The sequence below is a fragment of the Scophthalmus maximus genome, chromosome 18 (assembly GCF_022379125.1).
Source record: "Scophthalmus maximus strain ysfricsl-2021 chromosome 18, ASM2237912v1, whole genome shotgun sequence".
Lineage (NCBI taxonomy): Eukaryota > Metazoa > Chordata > Actinopteri > Pleuronectiformes > Scophthalmidae > Scophthalmus > Scophthalmus maximus.
The window spans coordinates 3,745,450-3,770,000 of NC_061532.1; the positions used below are offsets into that span (position 1 = coordinate 3,745,450).

General features: G+C 43.9%; 3 protein-coding genes across 9 annotated transcripts; all 3 read right to left on the minus strand.

Moving 5' to 3' along the window:
* Positions 1-4,030: 4,030 nt before the first annotated feature.
* LOC118290107 (transcription factor 24-like) lies at positions 4,031-10,146 on the minus strand. 2 transcript variants are annotated; one of them, XM_035617493.2, is made up of 4 exons: positions 8,783-10,146; positions 7,317-7,463; positions 6,247-6,411; positions 4,031-5,075 (listed from the first exon to the last, which is right to left on the minus strand). In XM_035617493.2, the coding sequence occupies exons 1-4, from the start codon at positions 8,948-8,950 to the stop codon at positions 4,935-4,937; spliced, it is 621 nt and encodes a 206-aa protein (XP_035473386.1). In that variant the 5' UTR covers positions 8,951-10,146; the 3' UTR covers positions 4,031-4,934. The 2 variants fall into 2 exon arrangements, with proteins under 2 accessions (XP_035473386.1, XP_035473385.1); XM_035617492.2 differs by having other exon boundaries at positions 7,317-7,469.
* A 145-nt stretch (positions 10,147-10,291) lies between these two features.
* On the minus strand, positions 10,292-17,888 carry ephx1 (epoxide hydrolase 1, microsomal (xenobiotic)). 6 transcript variants are annotated; one of them, XM_035617486.2, is made up of 9 exons: positions 17,751-17,888; positions 14,163-14,397; positions 13,856-14,036; positions 13,548-13,766; positions 12,927-13,056; positions 12,510-12,724; positions 11,937-12,045; positions 11,709-11,831; positions 10,292-11,609 (listed from the first exon to the last, which is right to left on the minus strand). In XM_035617486.2, exons 2-9 carry the CDS (start codon positions 14,343-14,345, stop codon positions 11,399-11,401), a joined length of 1,371 nt encoding a protein of 456 aa, XP_035473379.2. In that variant the 5' UTR covers positions 14,346-14,397; positions 17,751-17,888; the 3' UTR covers positions 10,292-11,398. The 6 variants fall into 6 exon arrangements, with proteins under 6 accessions (XP_035473379.2, XP_035473378.2, XP_035473381.2 ...); XM_035617485.2 differs by having other exon boundaries at positions 17,722-17,867; XM_035617488.2 differs by lacking the exon at positions 17,751-17,888 and adding an exon at positions 17,577-17,707.
* A 484-nt stretch (positions 17,889-18,372) lies between these two features.
* On the minus strand, positions 18,373-21,852 carry srp9 (signal recognition particle 9). The gene is made up of 3 exons (XM_035617494.2): positions 21,660-21,852; positions 21,435-21,503; positions 18,373-19,187 (listed from the first exon to the last, which is right to left on the minus strand). The coding sequence occupies exons 1-3, from the start codon at positions 21,729-21,731 to the stop codon at positions 19,068-19,070; spliced, it is 261 nt and encodes an 86-aa protein (XP_035473387.1). The 5' UTR covers positions 21,732-21,852; the 3' UTR covers positions 18,373-19,067.
* Between the last annotated feature and the right edge of the window lie 2,699 nt (positions 21,853-24,551).

The window sequence follows — 24,551 nt, forward strand, 5'->3', positions numbered from 1 at the left end:
CCCCCTGAAAGAAAAGAAAAAGCAGCAGCTGCTCGGTGAAGCTGTCGTCTCTGCTCTGGGGCCACCTGGTGGGAAATATGTTGGCGTCCCCTCCTGAGAACTCGAGGCACCAAACTGATGGGAATTATTGTCCAGAGTTCTGTGATCAGAAGTTTCATGTGTAACTGCACACAAGCTTTGATTTGGTCTGTTTCTAGATCCTATTGAGAAATGTGAAGGAAAATATTCACCAGGAAACATGATTCAGCTTCACACACACACACACACCATCATGTCCTGAATGAGCTTTTTCTGTAAATGTATGTGTATACTTTTTTAAAGTGTATTTTGCATTTTATGTATTTTATGTCCCTCCTGCTGCAAAGGTAAGTGAAATGATACTAGGTCAGGTCAAAGGTCAAGATAGGAACTTGTATACTAAAAGGCTTACAAGTAGCTTTTACCTTATCTCCTCCACTCCTGTTGTATCCATCAGCCTCTTGAGCTTGTGAGCAGGTCAGAATTTACGATAACTATCTCTGACGTGCAACCGTGGCCGCGTCCTGCGTCCTGCGTCCGGCGTGGTTCCACCAGCAAGCCTGCGCGCAGGTAACACGGCTCCACGCGGAAAGACAAACGACACCATCGATGTATCTCCCGCGTCCGCGTGGCCCATCTCAGGAGATGCCACCGTGACGTGACAGTGTTCACGTGGTGTGTTTTTGGACCACTAACCAGGGGGTGTTCTGTTCTCTCCGTCTCCCCAGGGGTGTTTGCTGTTGTTAAATGGGCTCAGAAGCTGGTGGGTGTGTTATAATCAGGCTATCGCGTGTTGCGCAGGGCGACCAGTAAAGAATAAAAAGCGTTTTCAATTTTTTCGCATTGACATTTGAAACTCAAGGCCCACCACCAAACTTTTATCCGGAGCTTTCAGCCACACCCGGCAGTCCTCCTCAGCGAGGGGAGGAGTTGCCATGCCGTCGTCGAATGGTCCCGATTCCATGGTCACGTGATGACGCGGGTGGCGCGTTTCTGTGTGCGTGTGTACTTTTGCAGACATCGAGCAGCGGCGTCTTTTGATTCTTGATAATTTCAATTGCACTATCGATCAGTACAAGCGTATCTCACACAGATCAAATGTGATTCGTTCACAACATCAAAAGCAGGGCCAGTGGAAAGTTGGCTCCTTCGGCAGCATCGTGCGTCTCCTCTCTCTTTCCCTTCACCTTCATCTCCCTGTCTGAGGATGGGCTCTCCTTTGTCCTCCTCGTCTCTCTCCTCCCACCCCCTTCCTCTTCCCTCTCCTCTGCACTTGTCCTCCTCCTCCTCCTCTTCGCTGTCATCCTCTCCCTTGACTCCTGCCCGGTCCCAGCAGAGGCCCGGCCGAGAAGCAGGAGGGGAGGAGGCGGCGGCATCAGAGCTCCATAAATCCGGCTTGTAATCAGCGTGTTCCCGTCCATAATGAGCAGGAGATAGTACAAATATTTGTTGATTATCTCCGAGGCGTGTGGGGGAGGGGAGGGGAGGGGGGGCTAGACGCTTAAGGATACATGTTTTCTTGAAGCCCTTCCAGGGACATGAATAGCTGTCTTTACATGGAGGGCGAGGAAACACACACACACACACACACACACACACACACACACACACACACACACACACACACACAGGCCTGTAGACAGAGATGCTCTCTCGGCAGACCTACAACAGGTTGTGTGAGCGTCCTCACTTTGCTTCGAGAGCCTACATCTCTTTGCGTGTGAATGAGGAAGAAGACAGTCAAGATGGCTTCTTTTGTAGTTTTTGATTCGGTCGGAAATGTTTTTCCGCTGACTGGAGTCGAACATGGGAATTCTTCGACCGTATGACACAACTCTGTCGATCCCAAGAGGGGCAGTTCAATCGCAGTTCACCGCGCCCAAGGACGCGCAAACAACCTCCAACATCTCACGTCAAGAACGATTTTTTTTCCCCAGCAATGGCGGATCATGGAGCCTCTCAATAGTTCCCTGAAGTGAGCAGCAGCGCATTAGAGAAGCAGCAGAGTGGAGTCAATGGACCGTCTGCGTTGCACGTATGAAGGGTAAGACGTTTTAATAATCAGATTGTATATTATCAGCACTTCTGAATCAAATCTAAGTGCACATTAAAGCACGTTAGTGGATTATGATTATTTATGTTTCAAGAAAACGTATTGACTTACTACATAGAGTAACTACACAGGCTTGTCGGTCTGCTTTATTGTTAATCGATACATTTATTGACTACGAATTACCAAAAATCGCGTTTCTGTCGCTCTGAATAATGGATTTGAATTGCGCGCCAAGAGCTTCCGGGAAGTCTACATGAGTCACGTGACGTGCAAACATTTTGGACTTCCGTTGTCACGACTCCCGTTCAACGGGGCGCTGGGAAAGACTGAAGCCATGTCTCCAAAAAAAAGGACATAATTACATGTTTCTAAAATGTAAATTGAAAAAAATGAATAATAAGTCAAATGGCTCTGGCGTGGTCTAAGTTCGTACACTATTGTTTCCTGCAGAGCGTCGACAAACACTTGTCAAAGTTTTTAGCTCAGTGTTTTGGGGTTTTTTGTCAGTCCCAACCACCTCAGTCTCTCTTCACCAGAACATCTGGCCCCTCCTGTCCTCCTGTAACCTCCGCCTTAAGACTCCACATTAGTCAGCAGTACACACACAGTGAACCGGGAGCTCCACCCCCCCACCCCGCCACAGCTGATTTATAGAGCTATAGCCTTGAACATGGGATTTGTTGCTTGTGGAGCCGAGCCCATTTAGTACAGGGGGGGTGGGGGGTGGGGGGGGTTCAGACTCTCAGACACACTCATTATGACTTATTGGGTTGGATTTCAGTTCTGAGCTCTGATTTTTTTTTTTTGGGGGGGGGGGGGGGATTTACACTTTAAACATACAGCAACTAAATGTGATACTTGGTGAATTACGATTGGAGAGACAATGTTGTGGGGGGGTGGGGGCGATGAGGACACGGGAAGGAAAAAAGGATTTCCATTGAAACTGATAATAATATTCAACGCTATTAGCTTTTACCTAGTTACAGGCACACGTGAAATATCACACGTACGTCTTTGTGCTGGGTGATTTAATGTCCATTCAAGCAAACAATAATAAAAAATGTAAACTCTTGACGCTTCTCAAAAAGTAGCGTCACTCAGACAGCGGCGTCTGTCTCTCTGTCACCGAGAGGGCCATGTTGCACTTTCACAGAGCTCGCACAGCATCAACGACGACCGGCCGTCTCATCCGGCCTGTATACGGCAACACATACTGTCCAGAGGGTGACCCCTGACCTCTCCCACCCTGCTTGGCCCTTTTTTGTGCGGGACACCTCGCCTCGGGGACAGCACTAGCGGTGAGGCTGTTTGATACTTTGACTCTCATGCACCGGCACACTGAGCTGCCTGCACAAACAAGCAGCACTCGCAATTTTCTTTATGTATTTTTTGATGTGTATATATGTATTTTTTTAAATTTCTGTTGAAAAAGCTGCTCTGCTCAAACTCCAGTCAACTGTATTGATATGATAAAGTCAAGTCATTTATTTAAAAGCACAGTGGGATACATCATAAGACTTTTCACATTGGCAAAAAAACTAAAACAGGAGGCTCTTCAGGAGAAAGGAAAAACTTCTGTTTCATGCTTAATTAAAAACCAGAATATCGTTCATAAGTGTGGGCAGGTTGGACAGTACAGTAAGCTCTTAATTATTCATCAGTCCACAAAGCTTTGACACAAACGCTGCAGCACCATCAGGGGAAGAGCTCCCGTGTTCAGAGCTGCGACGACGGGCCCCAACATTCGCCTGCTGCCGCTGTCCGGTGTGAGCACAGTTTCACACCGCGGACAGTTTGCTCTCCATGGAATGATCGCGACGGAAGCAACATTTAGGATACGCCGTGTTGAGAAAGAAACCGCGACCAGTGGCATTTTTATTTCGGCCTCTGCTATGTTGTTTGCCTCAAGTGACCCATATAATCAATAACCAACACACACACACACACACACACACACACTGATATTGTAGACGGTGTTTTACTCAAGGTAGAAGGTTACATTCTGTTGTTGGACTTGTATAGAGACCTACGTGCTCGTTGCTGCAGAGATATAAAGTGGTTCACAGCTGCTGCGTTCCCACAACAATCCCTCCCTCGCTGCTAATCGCTCAGTCCATCCTCTACCCACCCCCCAAGCGCACGCACGCGCACACACACACACACACACGCACACACACACACACACTCACTACACGCTAAAATAACAAAGGATAACATAGATTTTTTTCACCCATGCAGTCAAAGTAAAATGAAAAACACACTGTACAACCTTTAAACCCAGATAACAGGTTACACTCTGTTCCCTCCATGTGCTGATTTGTGGCACAATTAGTCAAGTGAAGCAGCCTCTTCATTTCCTTTCATCAAACCCGTTCCAGACAACTTGCTGTCCAATGCGCTGATAATGATGGGATGTATTCACCGAAGGTGTGTGTGTGTGTGTGTGTGTGTGTGTGTCTACCCTTTTTCATTTGGTCCCCAGATGGCAGGGAAAATGACTTTTTTTCACAAACATGATACACAAAAACAAGCCATGATTTTTCTCTAAGAACCAGGACATGTAACCAGTTTTTGAGTTGGATTATTAAATTAAATTACTACAAGGCAAATCCTCTCTCATAATTTATTGACTTCTCCAACAGCCAAAGATTAAAACACAAAAAAACACAAAAGGCCATCGTCCTTGTAGCTGCTGGTTAAGTTAAGTCCTGTCCTTCATATAATGATAAACCAAAAACTGACAGAATGTATTCAGTGACCAAACACCTTGATTGACGTGTCCGTTGCCAGCGATAGCCGCCACACGGCAAGTTAAGATAGAAGATAAGGAAACGGGTTGAAAGCAATGCCACATGTTCTATTATCACTCTCTGTCTGCTTCGGCGGCGGCGGGGGTCATGGGGCGTGTCCCATCCCGACCAGGTGGGGGCGTGTGATTGGCTGACACCCCTGACAGCAGGTCTCCCATGCTGCCACAGTACAGCAGGGAGCGCATGGGCCACTTCTGAGGAGACAAGTCAAACACCCATCGGGATAAATGTGACCGGTCGCAATGTTCTCACATTATGTTGCCATTTTCATAAACATGCAATGATCAGATGAATATTGAGATTGCTTTTAGCAATGAAAAGTGCTCTATAAATGAAATGTATTATTATTATTATTATTATTATATATTATACACGTCAGACCCTGGATCTGTGCTCAGGAGGGATGTTACTGTAGCTTTCAAGTCTCTACTGAAAGATGATCAGGTAACAGCCTATTTAGGGAAACTTTTTAGATAGATCGGCTCTTCCACTAACCAATAGGTCCTCCATTCCATGTGTCGGAGTGTCCTTGAGCAACACACCTAACCCTTTCCTTTAGTAATGAGGTCAAACTTCTTACACAATCCATTTGCACAACTTGTGGTATTAACGTTTAACCAGCTAAAATGGCTGTTTCGTATTCCCATAAACTAGTAAAAATAGCTACAATAGTCATTTTAAGGTCATAATAGTGGTTTTACAACAAGCTAAAAAACAACAACTAGTTGTCTAAAGGGAACAGCGATGGTTTTATGCTTTTATAATCAGCTTAAATTAACTAAGGTTAATAATGTTTTATCTGTGATAGGCTGGCGACCTGTCCAGGGTGTACCCCGCCTCTCGCCCAATGTTAGCTGGGATTGGCTCCAGCGACCCCCTGCGACCCTTAAATGGATAAAGCGGTAGACGATGAATGAATGAAAATGAATAATGTTTTATGTTCTATAACTATCTTAAATTAGCTGGTTACCTGAAAGTTATAAAAGTGTTTTATGCTTTATTACTCATTATATTAGCTAGTTATCTGAATGTTATAATAATGTTTTATGCTTTATTACTCATTATATTAGCTAGTTATCTGAATGTTATAATAATGTTTTATGCTTTATTACTCATTATATTAGCTAGTTCCATTATATAACCAGTTTAAATTAGCTAGTTAACTGAAGGTTATAAAAGTGTTTTGTGTTTCATAACTAGCTAAAAATAACTACTTACAACAGCATCATAACTTCTTACATACAAAGTGCTCATGGGAGGATTATCATCCACTGGATGTTTCCATCACACCATGTCATATATATGAAACAGTCAGTGTGATGTTCTGTGTTCGATTAGCAGCAGGCTGCTGGTCCCTCGTTTTACCTTGACAGGGTGCAGGTATCCACCTGACCTGGGGGGCAGGGTGTGCTCAGCAGCAATCCCGCCCTGGTCCAGGGTCTCTGTTAGGTAGGCTATGTAGTTGGTAGCCAGAACCAGAACATCCAGCTTTGACAACTTTGTGTCAGGTGGGACTGAGGGCAGGGCAGCCTGTGGAGAGAGGAGGGACTCAGCTCTCTGTACTGAGTAGAGTTTGCTCATTTTAATAATAATAAAGTTTCGTGATTAAAGGGGCAGTAAGCGATTCTAAAGCAATACACTTTTTTGATACAAAATCATTGAATATTTTCCTCCCGGTCCATTAGCTGTCGGGTCTGTGTGTGCGGCACAGCCCTAGCTCCTTAAATCAAAAAAACAACAAAAAATGGTCCGGACCGCACCACACAGAAGTGTGTACAGTCAGTAAACATCACTCCCCCACGCCTTAAGAGACATGCTAGTGATAGACGCTACCACTCAGGGCTTTAGGCCTCGTGGTTAGGGCGTCCGTCTCTCATACCTGAGGCTGCATGTTGACTTACAAATAGTCATTTAAAGGTCATAATAGTGGTTTTATAACAAGCTAAATAAACAACAACTAGTTGTCTAAAGGTAACAATGTAACATTAGTTATCTAAACATGTTCTTACAACAAGCTAATAATGGCTAATTATCTAAAGGTAACAGCGATGGTTTTATGCTTTTATATTCAGCTTAAATTATCTAGTTACCTGAAGGATATAATAGTGTTTTATGTTCTATAACTATCTTAAATTTCCTGGTTACCTGAAAGTTATAATAGTGTTTTATGTTTTAAATGTTCGAGTCCCGACCAGTGTAGTCAATGACCAACAACAACAAAGAGAGACACAGCCTCTCTCAAAAATCACATGCCCCTTTAACCCAAATATTCTATATCAGACAGAATGGCTAACTTTTTTGCATGCGTGCAATGAAAAGCAGAAAAAACACCCAACTGGGATTCATCAAACTCAATTCGACGCACAAACGGGAAGCAGGTGGTAAGACAAAATGTATTTGAGGGAAATGTCCTGTTTTGCGTCCGCTTAATGTACCTGCAGACTGTGGAAGGCCTGTCGCAGGTTGCGTACGCGGCTCCTCTCCCGTGCTGCGTTTTCTGGGGAGTGTTGACTCTTCAGCATCCTGGACTGGACCGCAGAGCCACAGCCCGAGCCAGAGTTTGGCCTGGACCCACACGTAGACTGTACCTGCAGCAAGGGGGGGGGGGGGGTCAAAACCCTTTTACATTGTTTTGACATGGAGTTATACATTGTATCATTGTTTCTTTCACTTGTGTTCCTACAGTGGGACAGAATTCACCCCTTTACTAGTAGAAGGTCTGCTAATGGTGAGTTATGAATGAAATGACAAACGGGTGCTTCAAGCTATTTAACATTTTTGTGCTTGGAGATCATTTGCTGCCTGTGTGATTGCGAGAGAACAAACAGTCATGTGTCATCCACATGTTTTCCTTATTACTGGTTATTTGTTTCAGTTAGCTGAACTAGCCTGGTCGGGTTCTTGTAATGCTTCCATCAAACTCTAATTCTTCAAAAAGGTAAAGGAAACTATCGTTTCCTTTACCTCCCAGGACTTATTGCTACGACTACTACTAATAATAATAATACATGGGATTTATATATAGCGCTACGAACTGCCCATGGAGTCTGTATAAATCTGGGGAAAAGGGCTTTTAAGTACGCCGTTCCCTCGGCTTGGAATGACTTGCAAAAAGGACCTTAAGCTCCAACAACTGGTCTCATTGGACACTTTTACAGAAATCTTAAATGACATAGAAGCAGACACTACTGGCTGTAAATGCTTTGACTGTTGATGAATGTTGTCTCTAATTTTTAAATTGTTTTATGTTTTTTGTATTTTTTTGTAATCACTGTTATATGTCCTGCTGCCGGTCTTGGCCAGGATACCCTAAATAAAAAAGGTATTTTTTAATCTCAAAGAGTTTTATCCTCCTGGCTAAATAAAGGTTATAAATTAAAAAGCGGGGATTGATCTCATAATTTACTTCCTGGCACCCGCGCTCATCTTCGGCTTTCCACATCACACTAGTCAAGGAGTCTCACCTCATCTGACTGCCAGAAATTTGAACTTATTAAATCGTGGATGAAGGACAAATGAAGCCTTCACCCATCCTCCTGCAGAAAAAGACCCCGGTTTCATTACAGTGTGTGTTTCCATCTGTTGTAAAGTATTGCACATCCTCAATAACGCTTTGCAAGTTGTCCTCTGATACAGACGCATGGCGTCCTGTAGTTTATGGAAAATACACAAGATTACACTAGTTTTGTGAACAAAACAAATTTCAATTCTCGTTTTATACTCGGGTATGTCCAAAAAACAGAACAAATTGTGTTCCGCCTGACATTTTTTACGTTTCCCATTCTGTCGTGTTTATACACAGATGTGAGTACAATACATAATTAATGTCTGAGTTTAAAGAGAAGGACACATGTTTATCGTGTTCGGAAGGCTTTAAAGTGGACCGTTAACGCGGACTCACCCATTTCCTGGGCTCCCGGCTGATGTGCGTGCTCTGCCTATGTCTGTGCAGAGATACTGGGCTGCCGGCCGCACAAGGCTGCTGGCTCCGCAGCTCCGCCATGGAGCTGGAGACGAGCTGGTGGTTCACCGCGACCGTCTTGAGACCTTCCAGAGGATTGACGGCCATGGCCGCTTGCCTCCGTGCTGCAGCAGACTCTCCTCGAGACTTTGTTTGCCTTCGTTCCGTCTACCCTTTAACGGGTGCTCTCCCGCGTTTAAGATTGTTGCCAAACTGTCATCGGTTAAGTCGTTTGGTGAATACACTACAGAACAAACAGGTTGAGGTCATCTGTCCATCCCGTCTGAAAACATCTATTAAATCTGAGAACAGCTGAGGTTACTCATCTACTCTCACGAAAAGCACAACATTCAATTCTGTGATCTTTTTTTTTTAATGCAGCTACCGAGGACCGGCCTATTCAAGCTCCTCTTCAAAGGTCACCAGAGCTCTGAGCACCCCGGCTCCGACTGGTGAAAACGCCATAGTCACTTGCTGATCCTCTGCTCATCACAGTCCAATCCGGAGAATTCCTCCCAGGCTGACCCTCTCCCTCTCTATTGCCTCGCTCTCCTCATCTCTCTCGCTGCTTGTTTCCTTATCGGGTGAGGTAATGTGGGGAACTTCATATGCTCCTTATCTCAGCCGCCCGGTCGTCCCAATCCTCCCTCCGCTGTTTGACTGCCAAGAGGAGCAGGCAGGCAGGCAGCCGGGCCTGGGGGAGTGCAACACTGGGTGGGAGGGTGTACTCAACCAGGGCACTAGGGGGCTTGGGAAACTCAAAGCTCTGCTAACAGCTGGACAGGGGTGGGGGGGTCTGGGGCTCAGGACATTGCGACATTGACCATTAACTAAAGGGAGGCGGACGCGCATTTAGGGTTTGGACGAAAATATTTGGCGCGTGTTTGCAAAGTTGGATTTAATCTGTGACCTTACTGTACAACGGCATCATGGGCAATGATGGTGACCAGCTTCCCACTGCTGGCACTCTGGGCACATGCAGTGTAACTCCGTGTCCTCAGAGATTCCAAACCCCACCCCCCCTTGTGACTTTTGTGTGTGTGAGTGTGAGTGTGAGTGTGTGTTTGTGTGAAATGTAAAGCATCCTTGGGTCCCTTTGAAAGACGCTATATAAAATGAATGTATTATTAACATTACTACTCCAGGGAACCCAGAACCCAGGGTTTGCAAAATAACCAGCTCTGTACAGAACTTTCTATCCCAGCAGCCGCAGTTCCAGACATCATGTCGTAACTTTCACCCAGACAGGTTCATTCGGTCTTTACCCATGGGTCCAGGTTATTTTGATGGTTTAAGTCGGGCTTCAGCGTTAATGCTCCGATGTGGAGGATAAGTGATGTCAGGCCCTTTCAGACCAGCACTGCAGGTATGGGTTGCTGAACTTCCTTTTAGAGAATGAACCTCCAGAGCACCACAAATTGTGAATGAGGTACACACGTGACATTCGTCTTTAGCTTTGGAGCTAGGTGGATGCCCCAGAAACTGTTTTTTTTAATTTTAAAGGGGGACAGTGCACTACTTAGTATTCAGTACTCAAAAAACAAAAGGTCACGATGTGAGGTACATGTCAATCTGGAAATTGTTCATATAGAAACTTACACTGCATTAAAAAATACATGAGACAGGAGGAAGGGAAAGCGTTACTGTGAATCAAAGTATTATTGAAGTTGAAAATAATAACATCTCTAGTGACATCATTTCCGAGCATTACATGGCATATTTTTCATTTGAAAACATATTTTTCCAGATCTCAACAGAACAAACTATATTTCAAGCTTAATTAGTGAGTACTAGAGTAGGGAGTACTACAAAGTACTGAGTAGAACAAACCAAACGTCACATCTTTAACATAAGTGCTGCTAGTTGTAATTGTAAACTGTAGTGTGTGGCTGTGTGGCTGCGGTCTGCAGATTACCGCCAGTCAAAATGCAAAGTTGATGCACGGTTATGAATAAAAACAAAGAAATCAAGCGTAAAACAAAGTTGTAAAGGCGTCTCTTGTAGTACCGCGGCCGTGGCTCGAGTGAGGATGTTTTGTGTTATTGGTCGAGAGGAATGCCAGGCACCTTGTCAATACCGTCAACACTTGTAACAGCGCGTGGCCCCTGACCGCCCATCTGCAGCTCAGTAAACTGTTCCCAGGACTACAAAGCGTGTTTGTGGGGAAGTCGGAGACACTGCGAGGATCAGTGGGAGACGCAATGAGTGAAGGCTGCTCCTCTGACACACACGCAGCTAGAGTAGGAATCTGTGAGGTGCAAGTGATTCGATACTATACTTACAACTTGAAGCTTTGCAAATACTTGTCTATATACTTTGAATTGCCAAAACAGATCCAGTGAAGTGGATCCGTCTTCTGTATAAACACTGCACAAGACTGTTCTCAATCATGCAGAAGAGTAATTAGGATTTTCACTGATAAGAATTAGACTATATTATATCATTCACTATCTATAGTCACAATGTGTACGTGTGTCTACTCACTGTCATCTGCTTTATCAGTACCTCCATACTTTTACTTTTAGACCGGTCCCCCTTGTGCATCAATCCTATCGTCTACTGCGTCTTTTTCTTCTCCACCGCCTTGGTGAACTTCTGGATGTCCTCGGCCATCAGCTGGGGCTCTTCCATGGCGGCAAAATGGCCGCCGCGGGCCATCGGAGAGAAGGTCACGAGTTGACTGTATTTCTGTTTAACCCACAGTTTGGGCGTGTGAATCAGCTCGTTGGGGAAGCAGGCGAACCCGGTGGGAACATGCACTGGTATCCTGGAAAGAGATGATGATGGTGATGATGATGATGATGATGGGTTCACATCAGTTTTAAAGAGAGAACAAGTGTGACCACTTGGTTTCGCTGTCACTCACTTAGTGTGCGGCGCATTGAGGCCTCTGCCAACGTTTTCCTTGTAGAACCTCATCGACGGGACGATGCATCCAGAAACCCAGTAGATCATGACGTTAGTCAGAAGGTCGTCCAGAGAGAACTTCCTGCGAAACATCGGACAAACAAGATTTCATATTATAGCGACGGCGATTTTTGGTTCTGCTATTAGGAACTGTTGTGCGTGAGAACTTTGACTCCCTTCCGTTTACCTGGTGAGTCCTCCGTCCTCCAGGTTCCTGAAGTCACGGCTGGTCCACGTGGAGAACTTCTCCAGAATGTAGGCAGCCAGACCCACTGGAGAGTCGTTCAGTCCTCGACCTGAGGGGAGAGTCAGGGTCAGGAATTTGTTGATGAATAAAAACAATTTGTTCATTTGTTGCCATTGTTAATCCGCGGGGTCACTTCATCCAAATCACAAAAAAACAAACAAACAAAAGAAAGCGTTTAAGATCTTATCAATCCCTTTAAACCCAGGAAGGCCAATCAGTTCTCTCACGAGGTTTGGCCACTGAGTAATTCAACAGAGGAGCTGATAGTTAAGTTCACTGCTCTGTTGCAATGATTGTCATGTTACTTGGCAGTCACTTACTTACCAAACCACCACAACAACAGAATACTCCTCACCCCTCTCTTTTCAGCTCACACGCACACACACACACACACACACAGCTGACTGTTGAACATGTGAATTTCGACCATAGACTCAGAGGGCGAGTGTCCTGTTGCTTTCAATCAGTTTCACCCGACAAATGATCCCACGTTGCAACTTGCATGGTCCTTACCCACGGTGTCCGGCTTGGTGGCCTGGATGTGCATGTAGCCGGTCTCTTTGATGGACTCCACCACCAGCTTTTGCATGCAAGGGAAGATGCCTTGGATGTCCATGTCGGTGAAGCCGAAGAGCTTCGGGAAGCGGCGGCCGAGCATGATGGACAAAATCATGGGCAGACCAGGCTTGGAGGCTGGGGCAAAATTCACATGCAGGCCCTTCACTGTCCTTGGATATGTAAAAAAACAAAACAAAAAGGAAAAGGAAAAGTTTACAGAAATGCATTAATGTCATAAGAGGTCTGGTGTCTCTAGATCAAATGGTTGTTCACAACAAAAGTTATGATAGCACACTTCATGCATACAACATGGAAGTCAAAATTCACAACCACAATTAGTATTTTGGCTGTTAGGGCAGTTGTGTATATTACTTGGGCTCCAGCTGAGCCATGTTGGTGGTGACCAGCCAGCCCCAGTCTCCTCCATGGGCGTAGAACTGCTGGAAGCCCAGGCGCTTCATAAGCTTGTGGAAGATGCTTGCCGCACAAACGGAATTGAAGCCTGTTCAGACACAAGACATATAAACACACATATAAAGATATTGCGGAATGAAACCATGCAGTTTGTACAGAAAAAAAGGGGGAGGATCAATGTGGTGAGACATCTGTAGAAAATTGACTGTATTGCTTTCATCAGTGTATTGTGCTTTACATCAGAGGACCCTGGTTTTACATTGTGTATACAACTGGTTCAGATTTCTCTTCACAGTGATGTCACAGTTGGACTCTTTAGGATAACCCCGCCTGCAAACTGAGAATCTCCACTTTTCTGGTGAAGGGGCGTGATGTTTCCTACAGGTCTTGAAATCGGTTGACCAATCAAAACAGACTGGGGCCAGCTGGCCAATCAGAGCAGACTCAGGTTTTTATCGGGAGGCGGAGTGGGGTATTTTTATGGTTCAAATGATGAAAAGCACAAACATAGGTTTTCTTCTTTAAAAGGGATGTCCAACCCATGTCTGCAAGAAAGAAAGAAAAAAATCCCAGACTGACCTTTCTTTTGGGGTGCTGAAGAGAAGCCGTACCCTGGTATGGAGGGACACACCACCTCGAACACGAGGTCGTTCGGGTCCGACGGTTCCGTCAGCAGGGGGATCAACCCGTAAAACTCGTAGAAGGAGCCCGGCCAGCCGTGGACCATTATCAGAGGAATAGCAGTAGTTCCCTCGGGCACCTTCTTGGGCTTCACGTGCAGGTAATGGACATCAATGCCTGTATGGAATGGGTGGAATGAATGAGTGAGAACAGGATTAAGATAGGACAGCATCTTCTTCCTGAACGTGTCAGCAGTGCAGCCTCACCATCAATTCTGGTTTTGAAGTGGGGGTACTGGTTGAGCTTGTCAACTTGTCTCCTCCAGTCAAAATCATTTCTCCAGTAGGAGACCACCTTCTCCAAATACTGGGAGTTGAAGCCGTAATGAAACTGGCTGTCCTCCAGTGAGGCAACAGGACGCGTCTGGTCAATTCTCTTATACAGGTCCTGACAGAAAAAAGGAGAGGATGTGTGAAGGCTCTGGCAGTCTTTAATTGATTCCTGGTTAATTACCTCAGGAGAACACGCCATGGAGGGACTATTCTGTGAGACAAACTCTGAGGGGAAGCTGACCTCCAACTCTTCATCGCTGGTGGTGACTGTAAATGGGCGGATGGTGATGTCCTCCTCACCGTCAGGGGGTGTTCCAGTTCCCCACCAGCCATCCTCTGCCTTCAGAACCTGGCTCCTGCTCCTCTGAAGCAGGAAGTAGATGAGTCCTCCGATCGCTAGGGCGACCAGCACCTCTGTGAACATGGTGCTCAGTGTCCACACCAGAACAAGGATGGGTGGAAGGAGAAAGACGGAGCTGGACATGGGGAATGGGTGAGACAGCACAAGGCACATAAGGTCACTGCAGTGTAGTCAGACCCCTTTACTTTTTGCTAGCTGTTGATTAAATCTTATGGATAACGTTCCATTTTTGGACTCAGCAACATATAATGACTAAGAGAAAAATGTTTTTTCTGAGGGGGGAAATATTTCAAAGTATAAATATCTTTACAGCAGATCCAGCATCGGGCCTCTTGGTTACCTCTCTATGAGCTTTGCACACTGGGATTTGTTCAGTATATCTCATTCTTTCTGGCAGATCATCTCATGGTTTGTCAGACTGAATGAGAAGTGTCTGCGAGCTGCCAGCCTCAGGTTCTCTCCCCACCGGGGCCTTCTATGGGGTTTAAATCTGAGTTGAGTTTGGGCTGGGACACACAAAGACTGAAGACAGCTTTGTCGTGACTTAATGCTTCAGGTCGTTGTCTGACGAAATGTGAACCATCAACCCAGTGTCAGGTCGTGTGCTCTCAGGAGCAGATTTTCTGCGAGGGGTGGGCTGCCACCGCTCAACAAAACCCTGACTGTTTGCTGTCCTGGTTCCACAATGGTGGGAGGTGAAAACTCATCTGTTCAGACTGTACCTTAGTCCATGAAACATTAAAACAGAAAAAAAAACTTGCACTTGATGCCATTTTGCCTGCTTGATGAATGTTTATGTACAGGCATGTTTCTTGCACTTTATTGGGAAATATCTTCACGCACGTATTGTAAGTCGCTTTGGACGAAATGCATCAGTTAACTGTACATAATAGAATGTCATTTTCTTCAAAGGCCTGCCTGTGTTTGGCTGCATTCAACTTTCCATGAATTCTGACCAGTCTCCTCGTCAGTGCCCCCTATAGCCCGATGCTGCCACCCCCAAGCTTCACCGCGGGGATGGGATTAGCCAGGCGATGAGCAGACCGGACTGATCGTCTGGAGTTTTGCCCAGAGTTCAGTCTCCAATCCAATCAGACCAGATCAAGTTTGTAAAGTTTTTTCCATCCAGCCGTGAAGGCCTGACTGATGGAAGCTGCCGAGATGGCCGTCCTTCCTTCAGGTTCTCTCATCTCTGCAGAGGGTTTTCTGAAGCTCTGTTAAGAGTGACTGAATGGTTCATAGTCTCCTCCCTGATCAAATCCTTTCTTTCCCAGTTACTCAGTCAGACTGGTCGACCAACTCATTTTGGAGTTTGCAAATTTCTTCCACTACGCAGTAAATGAGGCCACTGTGCTCACACTTGGTTCTAAATCTTTGCTCTGATCAGTGCCAGGCCACAAATCTACCGTGAAGCCTCACAGAAAGTTCCCTGGACTTCAGTTTGTGTCCTTATGTGCAGTGTGACTTGTGGAGACCTTGTGTACACAGGTGTGTTCCTGTGTGTCCAATCTATTTCAGTTCATCTATTTGTGTCATTTTCTACACACAACTCAAGGAAAATTTAAGGAGGCACCTCACCACAATTTGAAGTAGCACAGAAAAAGGGTGAGTACTCTACAGTTGTTTTTGTATAAATGTGCAAAAACATTTTGCAAAGGTTTCTAAAAACACAATTCCACAGTGTCACCTTGTGTAACTGATAGACAAAAATGGTAATTTCATTTATTTTACATCCAAACTTTTTACCATAGTTTTCAGAACACAATATGTGTTTATTACATATTGTAATGAGTGAATCTTATGTACTCTTCTCCCTTATAAAAAAAAAACTGTAGACAGCTTATTACACCTAATACAGACAGAGGAATGAATACTAATAATTACATATTATTATATATACTGAATACTGAGAGACGATCAAGGGTCACAAGACCGTAAGCTTAAAATTGAACTTGAAAATCAGCGTGTTCCACAGTTGGAAAACAGCCGACGTGTGCGAGGGAGGACTGCGGCTGGCTAAGCATCTTTTGTTTCTGACATAATAATATACGATGTGGAACTCTGGCAGACGCACTCGTAAGCTTTAAAATAATAACGAGCGAGGGGGGAAACAACGCGGACGTTTGACAACGGCGGCCCGGCATGACACAATTGACACTTTCTCAGTGTCCGACTTTCTCTGCCGGTGATGCCATTTGGCTCTGTGGGCCCTGTGGGTGAGTTTTACCGGTCATGGGTTTTTAGAGGTCAAACGGTGGCAGCAGCCGGACAAAGGAGTTATTGTCGCGGTGTGCACACTGTTATTGTGGCCGTTGGCCTCGCTGAGAGGATTTAGTAAAAGAACAGGCTGTGACCGGGGGCCACGGCTACTGAGAGCTGCGGGACACACAAAAAAGAAAAGAAAGGTGCTGGTACTCATTCAGGAGGACACACACACACAAACACACCCAGTCAAACATTACTTCAAACTAGTCGAGTGAGGGCCCAATGTTGACACATCCAGGGACGGAGGAAAAGGTCGGGGTTCGATTCCAGACCATCCAAGCGTGGGCCCTCGGGCAAGGTCCTTACTGCCACCTGCCTCGAGGAATGTGAGTCGGCGAAGTGAAATGAAATGAACACTAGCCCCTGCTGTCTGGAACACACTGGACACACACACACACACACACTGGACACACACACTGGACACACACACACACACTGGACACACTGGACACACACACACACACACACACACTGGACACACACACACACACACACACTGGACACACTGGACACACACACACACACTGGACACACTCACACACTGGACACACACACACACTGGACACACTGGACACACACACACACTGGACACACACACACACTGGACACACTGGACACACACACACACACACACACACACTGGACACACACACACTGGCATTAGCACTTTGTTAATCACGCTAATGTGCTGCTACAGTCGCATGTAGGCCAACACTAGCTATGAGCTAACGTGGTCATAAATGGATGGAACATATGTCTCGTTATTGAGCTCGACGTATTGCACTGTTTGTTGGTTTTTCTTACACACACACACACACACACACACACTTCGTCACAGTTCGCTAACTGTGTCGCGCCGTTCGAGGCTATACTCGCCGCTTCCTGCGACCTGACTCGCGAACGCGCACCAAACCAGCGACGACGCACTTTGGAGCTCCACGTCCAGGTCGGCAACTGTAGCCCGGACCCCCGACCCCCGACCCCCCACCCCCTTTCATCCCCGGTTTCCGACCCAAGCGTGACACCCACCGTTCAGCATACCTCTGTTTCCTTCCTGAGAGACGACAACAGTGGTCGACGGGGGGAAACAACAACAACAACAACAACAACAACAACAACAACAACAACAACCAACCTCCACCACACTTCTAAAGAACTGAGCAAGTTAACTCACTGTGACGCGACGTGCTCGTGGGCTTTTACCTGCTGCTGAACCGCTGCGACGTGACAGTGCTGCCCGCCTGGCCGCGTTCGATTACTCAACTCCGTCCCCTCCCCTGCGTCCTAGTGGCGTGAAGGAAACTAAAACAAGCCCATATGGTGCCTAAAGCTCGAAGTCACTGAGAACAGCAACTGCAGTTAAAACTAATGCGTGTGTGTGTATATATATATATATATATATACACACACACACAATTTTTTTACAATAACAATTTTCCTGTAACACATACACACACACACACATATATATATATATATATAAACACACGTGTGTATATATGTTACAGAAAAAATTCTTGTAAAAAATGTATTTATTGTAAAAAATTGTTTATATATATAATTTAAAAAAAATAGTACTTCATTATAGCAAAGTTCCTTTTTGCATCAGGTGTATTTCCTAGTTTTGCTCATTTTTCTCACGTTACAACACTTGTTATTGTCCACACAACAGGGGCAGTCTCTTCAATGGCACACCATAGAAAGCAAACCTTTAATCGTAACAAGTATGTGTTGTTGTTTCTTTTTCTTTCGGCAACACTACCATCAAGCAGCCCTTGACAGCACACAACTGACTCTGCGAGACAAATGCAAGAGATACCAGTCGTACTGGGGTAAATAAACATTTATTGAACATGTAACGCAATTATTCTCCGTATAAGGTATGGCATTTGGAGCAGTGGGGGGGTTTTTCTCCTTGGAAACCGTGGGTTTATCCACTGTTGTTAGGAAGTCAGATGGTCCTGCTTCATTCATGTGTCACAAGTCCATAAGGAGAATCCAAAATAGAAATGATAAGATGTAAATCAACGAAACATGCGGTGGCTTCAAAGGCCGTCCTTTTCATCCCCTTTATAAATAAATAAAAGGCAATAAAGGCAAACTAATAAAGAAATGAAAGCTGCTTATCAAAGCATCAGGGGATTTATAATTGTTGTACATTTTGTCCCACGTTCCCCACAACCCCACTCATTTCCCATCTTCAGACTTCCAATAATTCCCCAGCAGCCCTCCCTACTTTATATTAATACCGTCAAAGATGTGATCAAAATGCCTGACAAAGAAAAGCAGGATGATAAGATTTTGAATGACTAAGAATGTATTATGATAAACAAATCCTGAGAGAATAAAATATATACAGTATTTATATACATCACATCTCTGACAGCATTAAATGAGTGTAGGTGGCCAAATCAATCTTGCCCATCCCTCCGACTCCACGTGGTACTCCGACGGCACTGTGCTCTCAACAATCCCTGTGTCCTCTGAACTCAGTCCAGGTGCTGGAAGGTCAGTGCATCTTTAATCCGTCTCCATGGAACCGCTGTGCGTCTCCTTGGACACCATGAGTCTCATCAGCTTTCCGTGGAGCTTTTCAATCTTCTTCACGTCCTGGGCCTGGTCTGTCTTGTACTGTAAACACTAGAGAGATGGAGAAAAGACTGAATGAGGGCATTGACAGCTACCGTTACTTTGAAAATTGTTAATTGTGTAGGATTAATAAGTTAAAATCAAATTTGGTTAATGTTTTGTTTTTTCACAAACTGTTTTCTTACCCAATAAAGCAGCCAGTTTTGATGTTGAAGCCATAATGTTTTCAACACATTACAATTAGTAAATGGGGAGAAATCTGTGTGTAAGTGAGGACCTGTCACACTGCAATAGCAAATATAAGGATTTCAACAGACCTCAGTAGAACAGACATTTTGATGAATTAACATTAAGTTTATCTTACGTCACATACAAATGTCTGATCAAACCATTCACTCAGCAAATCTGCTGATTAACAGAGAGCTGCGATTGTTCAGTCTGTCTGGAATTCACAGATATGTCAACAACAGCACGAATTGCCACCCTAAAAGAATGAAGCCTAACTACATTAAAGATCCCTTGACTTTTCCTTGCAGACTAACCCCATCAGGTCCAGTTTGTTCTTATTTTGACGACGCTGAAGTTAGCATCCAATTCGCAGCGGAAAAGGAACTAAACGTACAATGCTGAGCGATCTGGACTAAATTGTCACAGAGAGGCCAAAGACTCTTGAAAACATAGTTTCAGATTTGTGTAACCTTTATTCTATTTGTGAAAGTGCCAAAAAGGATGATTGCATAGCTACTTTCATCTTAAGACCACATTAGACCAAAAAAATAACAACAATGAAATTACAATTTTGTTTTTGCCATTTTCACACTTTGTTAGTTTAACAACAATGTTTAAGTTCCTGTTTTAAAATTGTAAGCGTGTTACTGTCGCTTTAAGAGAAATAGCTTTCTGCATGGCTTTGAAGTACCTTCATGCCTTTAAATTTTGATAGCTCATTGCTTTGAAGTGATCTAGTTTGTTCAGTTGAGGTCCAGGAACCGACCGAGCCACATGGTTTTCCTGCCGTAGTATACTTCTCTGTACAAGGGATACTTGGCTACGGATACTCCTGTAAGGTTTCGCAAATTGTGGAATAAATGTTTTCGATTTATCCCTTAAACCGGACTACTGTGAAACTTTTTCTTACGACAAGGAGTGTACTCGAGTTCACCCAAGGAAGCCGACGATTCTCAACTCCCAACACTAGTAATAGTGGCTTTCTAACTGGACCTGGTCCAACGTGGTGTTGAGGTGAAAAAAACTCCAATGAAATCCCCCCTTTTTTTGTATTTTCACAAATAGAATAAATGTTTTACAAATCTGAAACTATGTTTAAAAGAATCTTTGGCCTCGCTCTGACTATCTAGACAAGATTTGACAAGTTTGGGTATTATCTGGACCTGGTACAATAAGGAGCTCAGCATTGTAAGTTAAGTTTCCCTTTACTTTCGAATCGGAAGCTAACTTCAGCATCGTCTTATTTTGGTCAACTCTTTATTTGACCTGGTAACAGATCTAGGGCTGCAGCATTCTGTCGATTAGTTGTTTGGTGCACAAAGGGTTAAGGCGTGTCATAAAAATGTTGATTGTGTTTCCTAAACCACCAAGATGATGTTTTGTCCTGTCCACACACCAAAGATATTCACTTTACTGTCATGGAGGAGCAAAGAAACCAGAAAATATTCACATTTAAGAAGCTGAAATCAGAGAATTTTGACTTTTCCCCCCATAAAAACTACTTGAACAGATTAAACAATTATATAAATAGTTGGGAATTATTTGGTAATCAATTACTAATTGTCTGAGACAGATGGCCGCCCACAACTGAGTCCGGCTCTGCCAGAAAATTCTTCCTGTTAAAAGGGATTTGTTGGGTTTTCCCTGTAATATTGTAATATTGACCTCACTATGTAAAGTGCCTAGCGAGAATGTGTGTTGTGATTTGGTGCTATACAAATAAAATTGAATTGAATTAATCGATTAACTGTTTAACTCTAAACAGATCTACGATCTTTTCTATAGACTTCATTAATCCACTGGTGCATTGCATTGTGGGAAGTGGTGCTGACAAATCAACAACAGAAACATTTTGTAGTGATTGGTGTTCCAGTGGAGTGGAGCCTCACTTTAGATCAAGACTTTGCTTATATATCCATGTAAAGTGGATACTAACATCACAATTCAGTATTCACACTATTTTTTAAGAGAAATTTCAACTCATATTTTGAAAAAAGACCTTTCAGTAGAGTTGTGTAACATTGTTTAATAAAAGTTCACGTTACACAATGTCCCCCTCCCGTTCCTTACCACGGCGTTGTCGGTCACTTTGATGCAGAGATTGCCGTCGCAGTGTCTGTACTTGAGAACCACCCTGACCTGCGAAAAGAACAGTGAATTGGAGAACTTTAGAATTTGAAAAAAAAAAAAAAACTTATCAGAACAGCGGTTAGCTGTCACGTCGCTAACGTGCTAGCCGGATAACGAGCTACCCAGCTAGCATGCTAGCTTGCTTGTAAAATGAAGCATTTTCACCTTCATGGGATCTGTCAGATACAGTTTTTCTGCTGCACGGGCGAACTCCTCCCAAGTCTGATAGAAAGGCATAATTCTTCTCGTTTCAAATCGAGTTATTCTACCACGGAATCAGTTTGAATCGGCCGACCAGGTTCGCCGTCTTCGGAATACCACATCAGCAGCCGAGTGAGCACAGCCAATCAGAATGAAGAGATCATTCTGCCCAAACTACTTCCGGGTTGCCCTTTCAAACAAATGCACATCAGGGGTAAATTGCAACGTTTGGGATATTGTGTAATGTCCAATGGCAGTTAAAGGACACGGCATGGCGTGAGTTATGTTTAAAAATTCACCGTTTTTATTTATAGTTTAAAATGTATCACAATAATGTGTGTTGCACGGACAAATCATCAAGTTACTGTTCTTTAGCCACAGCTGCATATTTTGTATGTCGCCTTCCCATTTCATGTTTAAATTAACATTTTTCTAGATTCTGTCTGTTGCGGATTAGCAATTGCAGTTACATCAACTACCAGTTAGACAAGCCTTGAACGACGGCCACACAGCCAGAACCTTTTTATACCCACACAGCAGACTTTTGTTTTGAAAATGTACAGGCATTTAGCTTCCTGTGCTGTATATTGTTGGGAATTCCTACAGATCGCCCTCTAGTGGTCACACTTAAAACTGACTGAACACCCAACACTAAACTTTCCCAGCAGAAAGCAATAAATATCACATCTCACTTTCCTCTCCTTATGTTAACCCGACCCCAACCTAACCCGCACCAATTATTTCGGCCTTCTCCCTCCCGGACTTGAGAATCAAAAGTTTATATTGACAAAATGTATTTAAAGCTTTGATTATTTCAGAAATAAAATGTTAAATTTAAAATAGTTTTCTAATCATTGCTTTTTGTTCTTGTTCTAAGGTTGTGGGCATTATGAGTTATGATTAGTTTCTCTTTTCTTTTTTTCACATTTATTTTCTCTCTTTATTCGATTGAATCTTTCTTCTGTCCCTTTTTTATAGACTATATACTTTTTTTTCTTTTTTCTTTATGTTGTATATTGTTGAATAATTGTAGGGAACCCAAAGCCCTTGTTGGTTTCCTATGGAAGAGGGTTAGGGTCACGTCATTTTTTTTGACTCAGTAGTCTGAGAAAATCCGAACTCAAATTTTTTTTCAGAAATCAGAATTCTGAGAATAAAGTCAAAATCAGATCACGGAATGTCTCTTCAATGTATCCTTGTTGTTGTTGTTTTTTAACATGTGCTGAATAAAATGAAGATCCTTTTTTTTTTCTCCAAAATAGGCTACATTACTGCCATATATTCATATGTGATCTGTTGTGGCTGGTGGAAGTGTGACTAATTGTATCTGCACTGTTGGGCATTAATAAACTGACCACGTATTTTGTATGTCAGATATTAATCTGCAACATGATTAGTAATTAAAGCTGTAAAATACATATAATGTGGTAAAATGTATAACATATATCCCTGATATGAAGTGGATTGTTCATGTTTAAAGTATTCTACTAAACATTGGTTGGTAAGAGTCTCATAAGTGGTATTTCATAGTTTGTCCACCAGGTGGTAGGCAAAGCGTAGTTGTTTTGTTTTTTTGGTCTGGATATTTATGGCTGTGAACTGATGGAACTGACTTGATACTAAGGAAGGAGGTTCGTGTCAACATTCAGCTGCAACTCTTCTTTTTTTCATTAATTTTTTCCCGACAGTGCCCTGCAGTGAGTGCGGCAGGAGGGCGAGCTCCCCCTTCCCCCTCAGATCTGATAACATTTTAATGGCTGAGCGTGTTAGATGTCACAATAACAGAGCCGGTGAGGAGTGGGTGTTGTGCTCATGGCTCATTCATCATCAGCTGAGTCAACGGCTGCTCAGTCACTCGAGCGCATGACTTGCATCTATTTCAGAATCAAATAACGGGGGGGAAGGGGGAGACAAAAGGAGTCAATGTTGTAGTTAAGACACCCACACATTTAATTCAACTCAATTCTGACACTTTATTCATCCCTCAGGGGAAATTTTAAGGCACTGAGACTGCAAAGAGAGCACACAAAGGCCACTGACTCCACTCGACAGCATATATCAGGTTATTGTGCACCGCTGTCTTCCTCACTGTGCAAGTCAGACTGTGTCTGAGGCCACAATTTAAACAGTGGGCCTGACAAGGCCGGCCATGGCTTTGCCTTGAGCTGATTGTTATTTGCAAGGTTAAGACAGGATAGATTTATGCTTTTCGTGTCACTCTCCTAATCAACATTCTCTCGGGGAGGAGTTAGGTATTGCACTCTGATGGCGATGATGGAGAATCCAAAAAACCCCAAAGTGTCAAACAGTGATGAGGCAGTTTTTGTGTTATGTGATCGTAGAAATGATAGCTTGGAGGAGCTATAACAGTTTCACGATTTTAGTATGATTCATAAGTCTCCATAAACACTCCTGTCAGTGGCAGTTGTCGCAGCAACTTGGTAACATCTGCTGATTTGATTTGGCAGAAACTATGTCACAGTTCAGTCAGTTATTCAGTTATGGTTTGTCCCAAATGCAGCTTTCAACCCTTTCTTTTTCAAATACACACCTGATTTTTCCTGTCTGCTTCTGACTTCCTGTGTGTTTTTGGACTTCTCCTCATGTCAGCTATTTGCCCATGAGTTCCTACCCAGTTGCCAACCACTGCCCTGCCTGCTGACGTTTCCCCTCGTCCAGCCCTCTCCTGCTCCTGTCGCAGCTGTCCCCGAGTTGTGCACTCGGAGGCCTGCGTTTCGGAGCGGACAGCTCTGGCCTTTTTTTTTTTTTTTTTTTTTTACATATATATATATATATATATATATATTCAAATTCAAATTATGGATGAATTCACTGAAAACAGACTTGCGTCTTTTA

What these genes read in the sequence shown, in the direction of transcription:
- LOC118290107 (XM_035617492.2), bottom strand. Translation starts at nt 8,950, where the DNA reads ATGGCCGTCAATCCTCTGGAAGGTCTCAAGACGGTCGCGGTGAACCAC. An exon ending in GCCGGGAGCCCAGGAAATGG is followed by an intron (nt 7,470 to 8,782) that starts GTGAGTCCGCGT and finishes CCCTTGCTGCAG; the next exon opens with GTACAGTCTACGTGTGGGTC. An exon ending in GATACCTGCACCCTGTCAAG is followed by an intron (nt 5,076 to 6,246) that starts GTAAAACGAGGG and finishes TTGTCTCCTCAG; the next exon opens with AAGTGGCCCATGCGCTCCCT.
- srp9 (XM_035617494.2), bottom strand. Translation starts at nt 21,731, where the DNA reads ATGCCTTTCTATCAGACTTGGGAGGAGTTCGCCCGTGCAGCAGAAAAA. An exon ending in ATCTGACAGATCCCATGAAG is followed by an intron (nt 21,504 to 21,659) that starts GTGAAAATGCTT and finishes TTCTTTTCGCAG; the next exon opens with GTCAGGGTGGTTCTCAAGTA. An exon ending in AAGTGACCGACAACGCCGTG is followed by an intron (nt 19,188 to 21,434) that starts GTAAGGAACGGG and finishes CCATCTCTCTAG; the next exon opens with TGTTTACAGTACAAGACAGA.
- ephx1 (XM_035617486.2), bottom strand. Translation starts at nt 14,345, where the DNA reads ATGTTCACAGAGGTGCTGGTCGCCCTAGCGATCGGAGGACTCATCTAC. An exon ending in CCAGCGATGAAGAGTTGGAG is followed by an intron (nt 14,037 to 14,162) that starts GTCAGCTTCCCC and finishes TTTTTCTGTCAG; the next exon opens with GACCTGTATAAGAGAATTGA. An exon ending in ATGGCTCAGCTGGAGCCCAA is followed by an intron (nt 12,725 to 12,926) that starts GTAATATACACA and finishes TACATATCCAAG; the next exon opens with GACAGTGAAGGGCCTGCATG.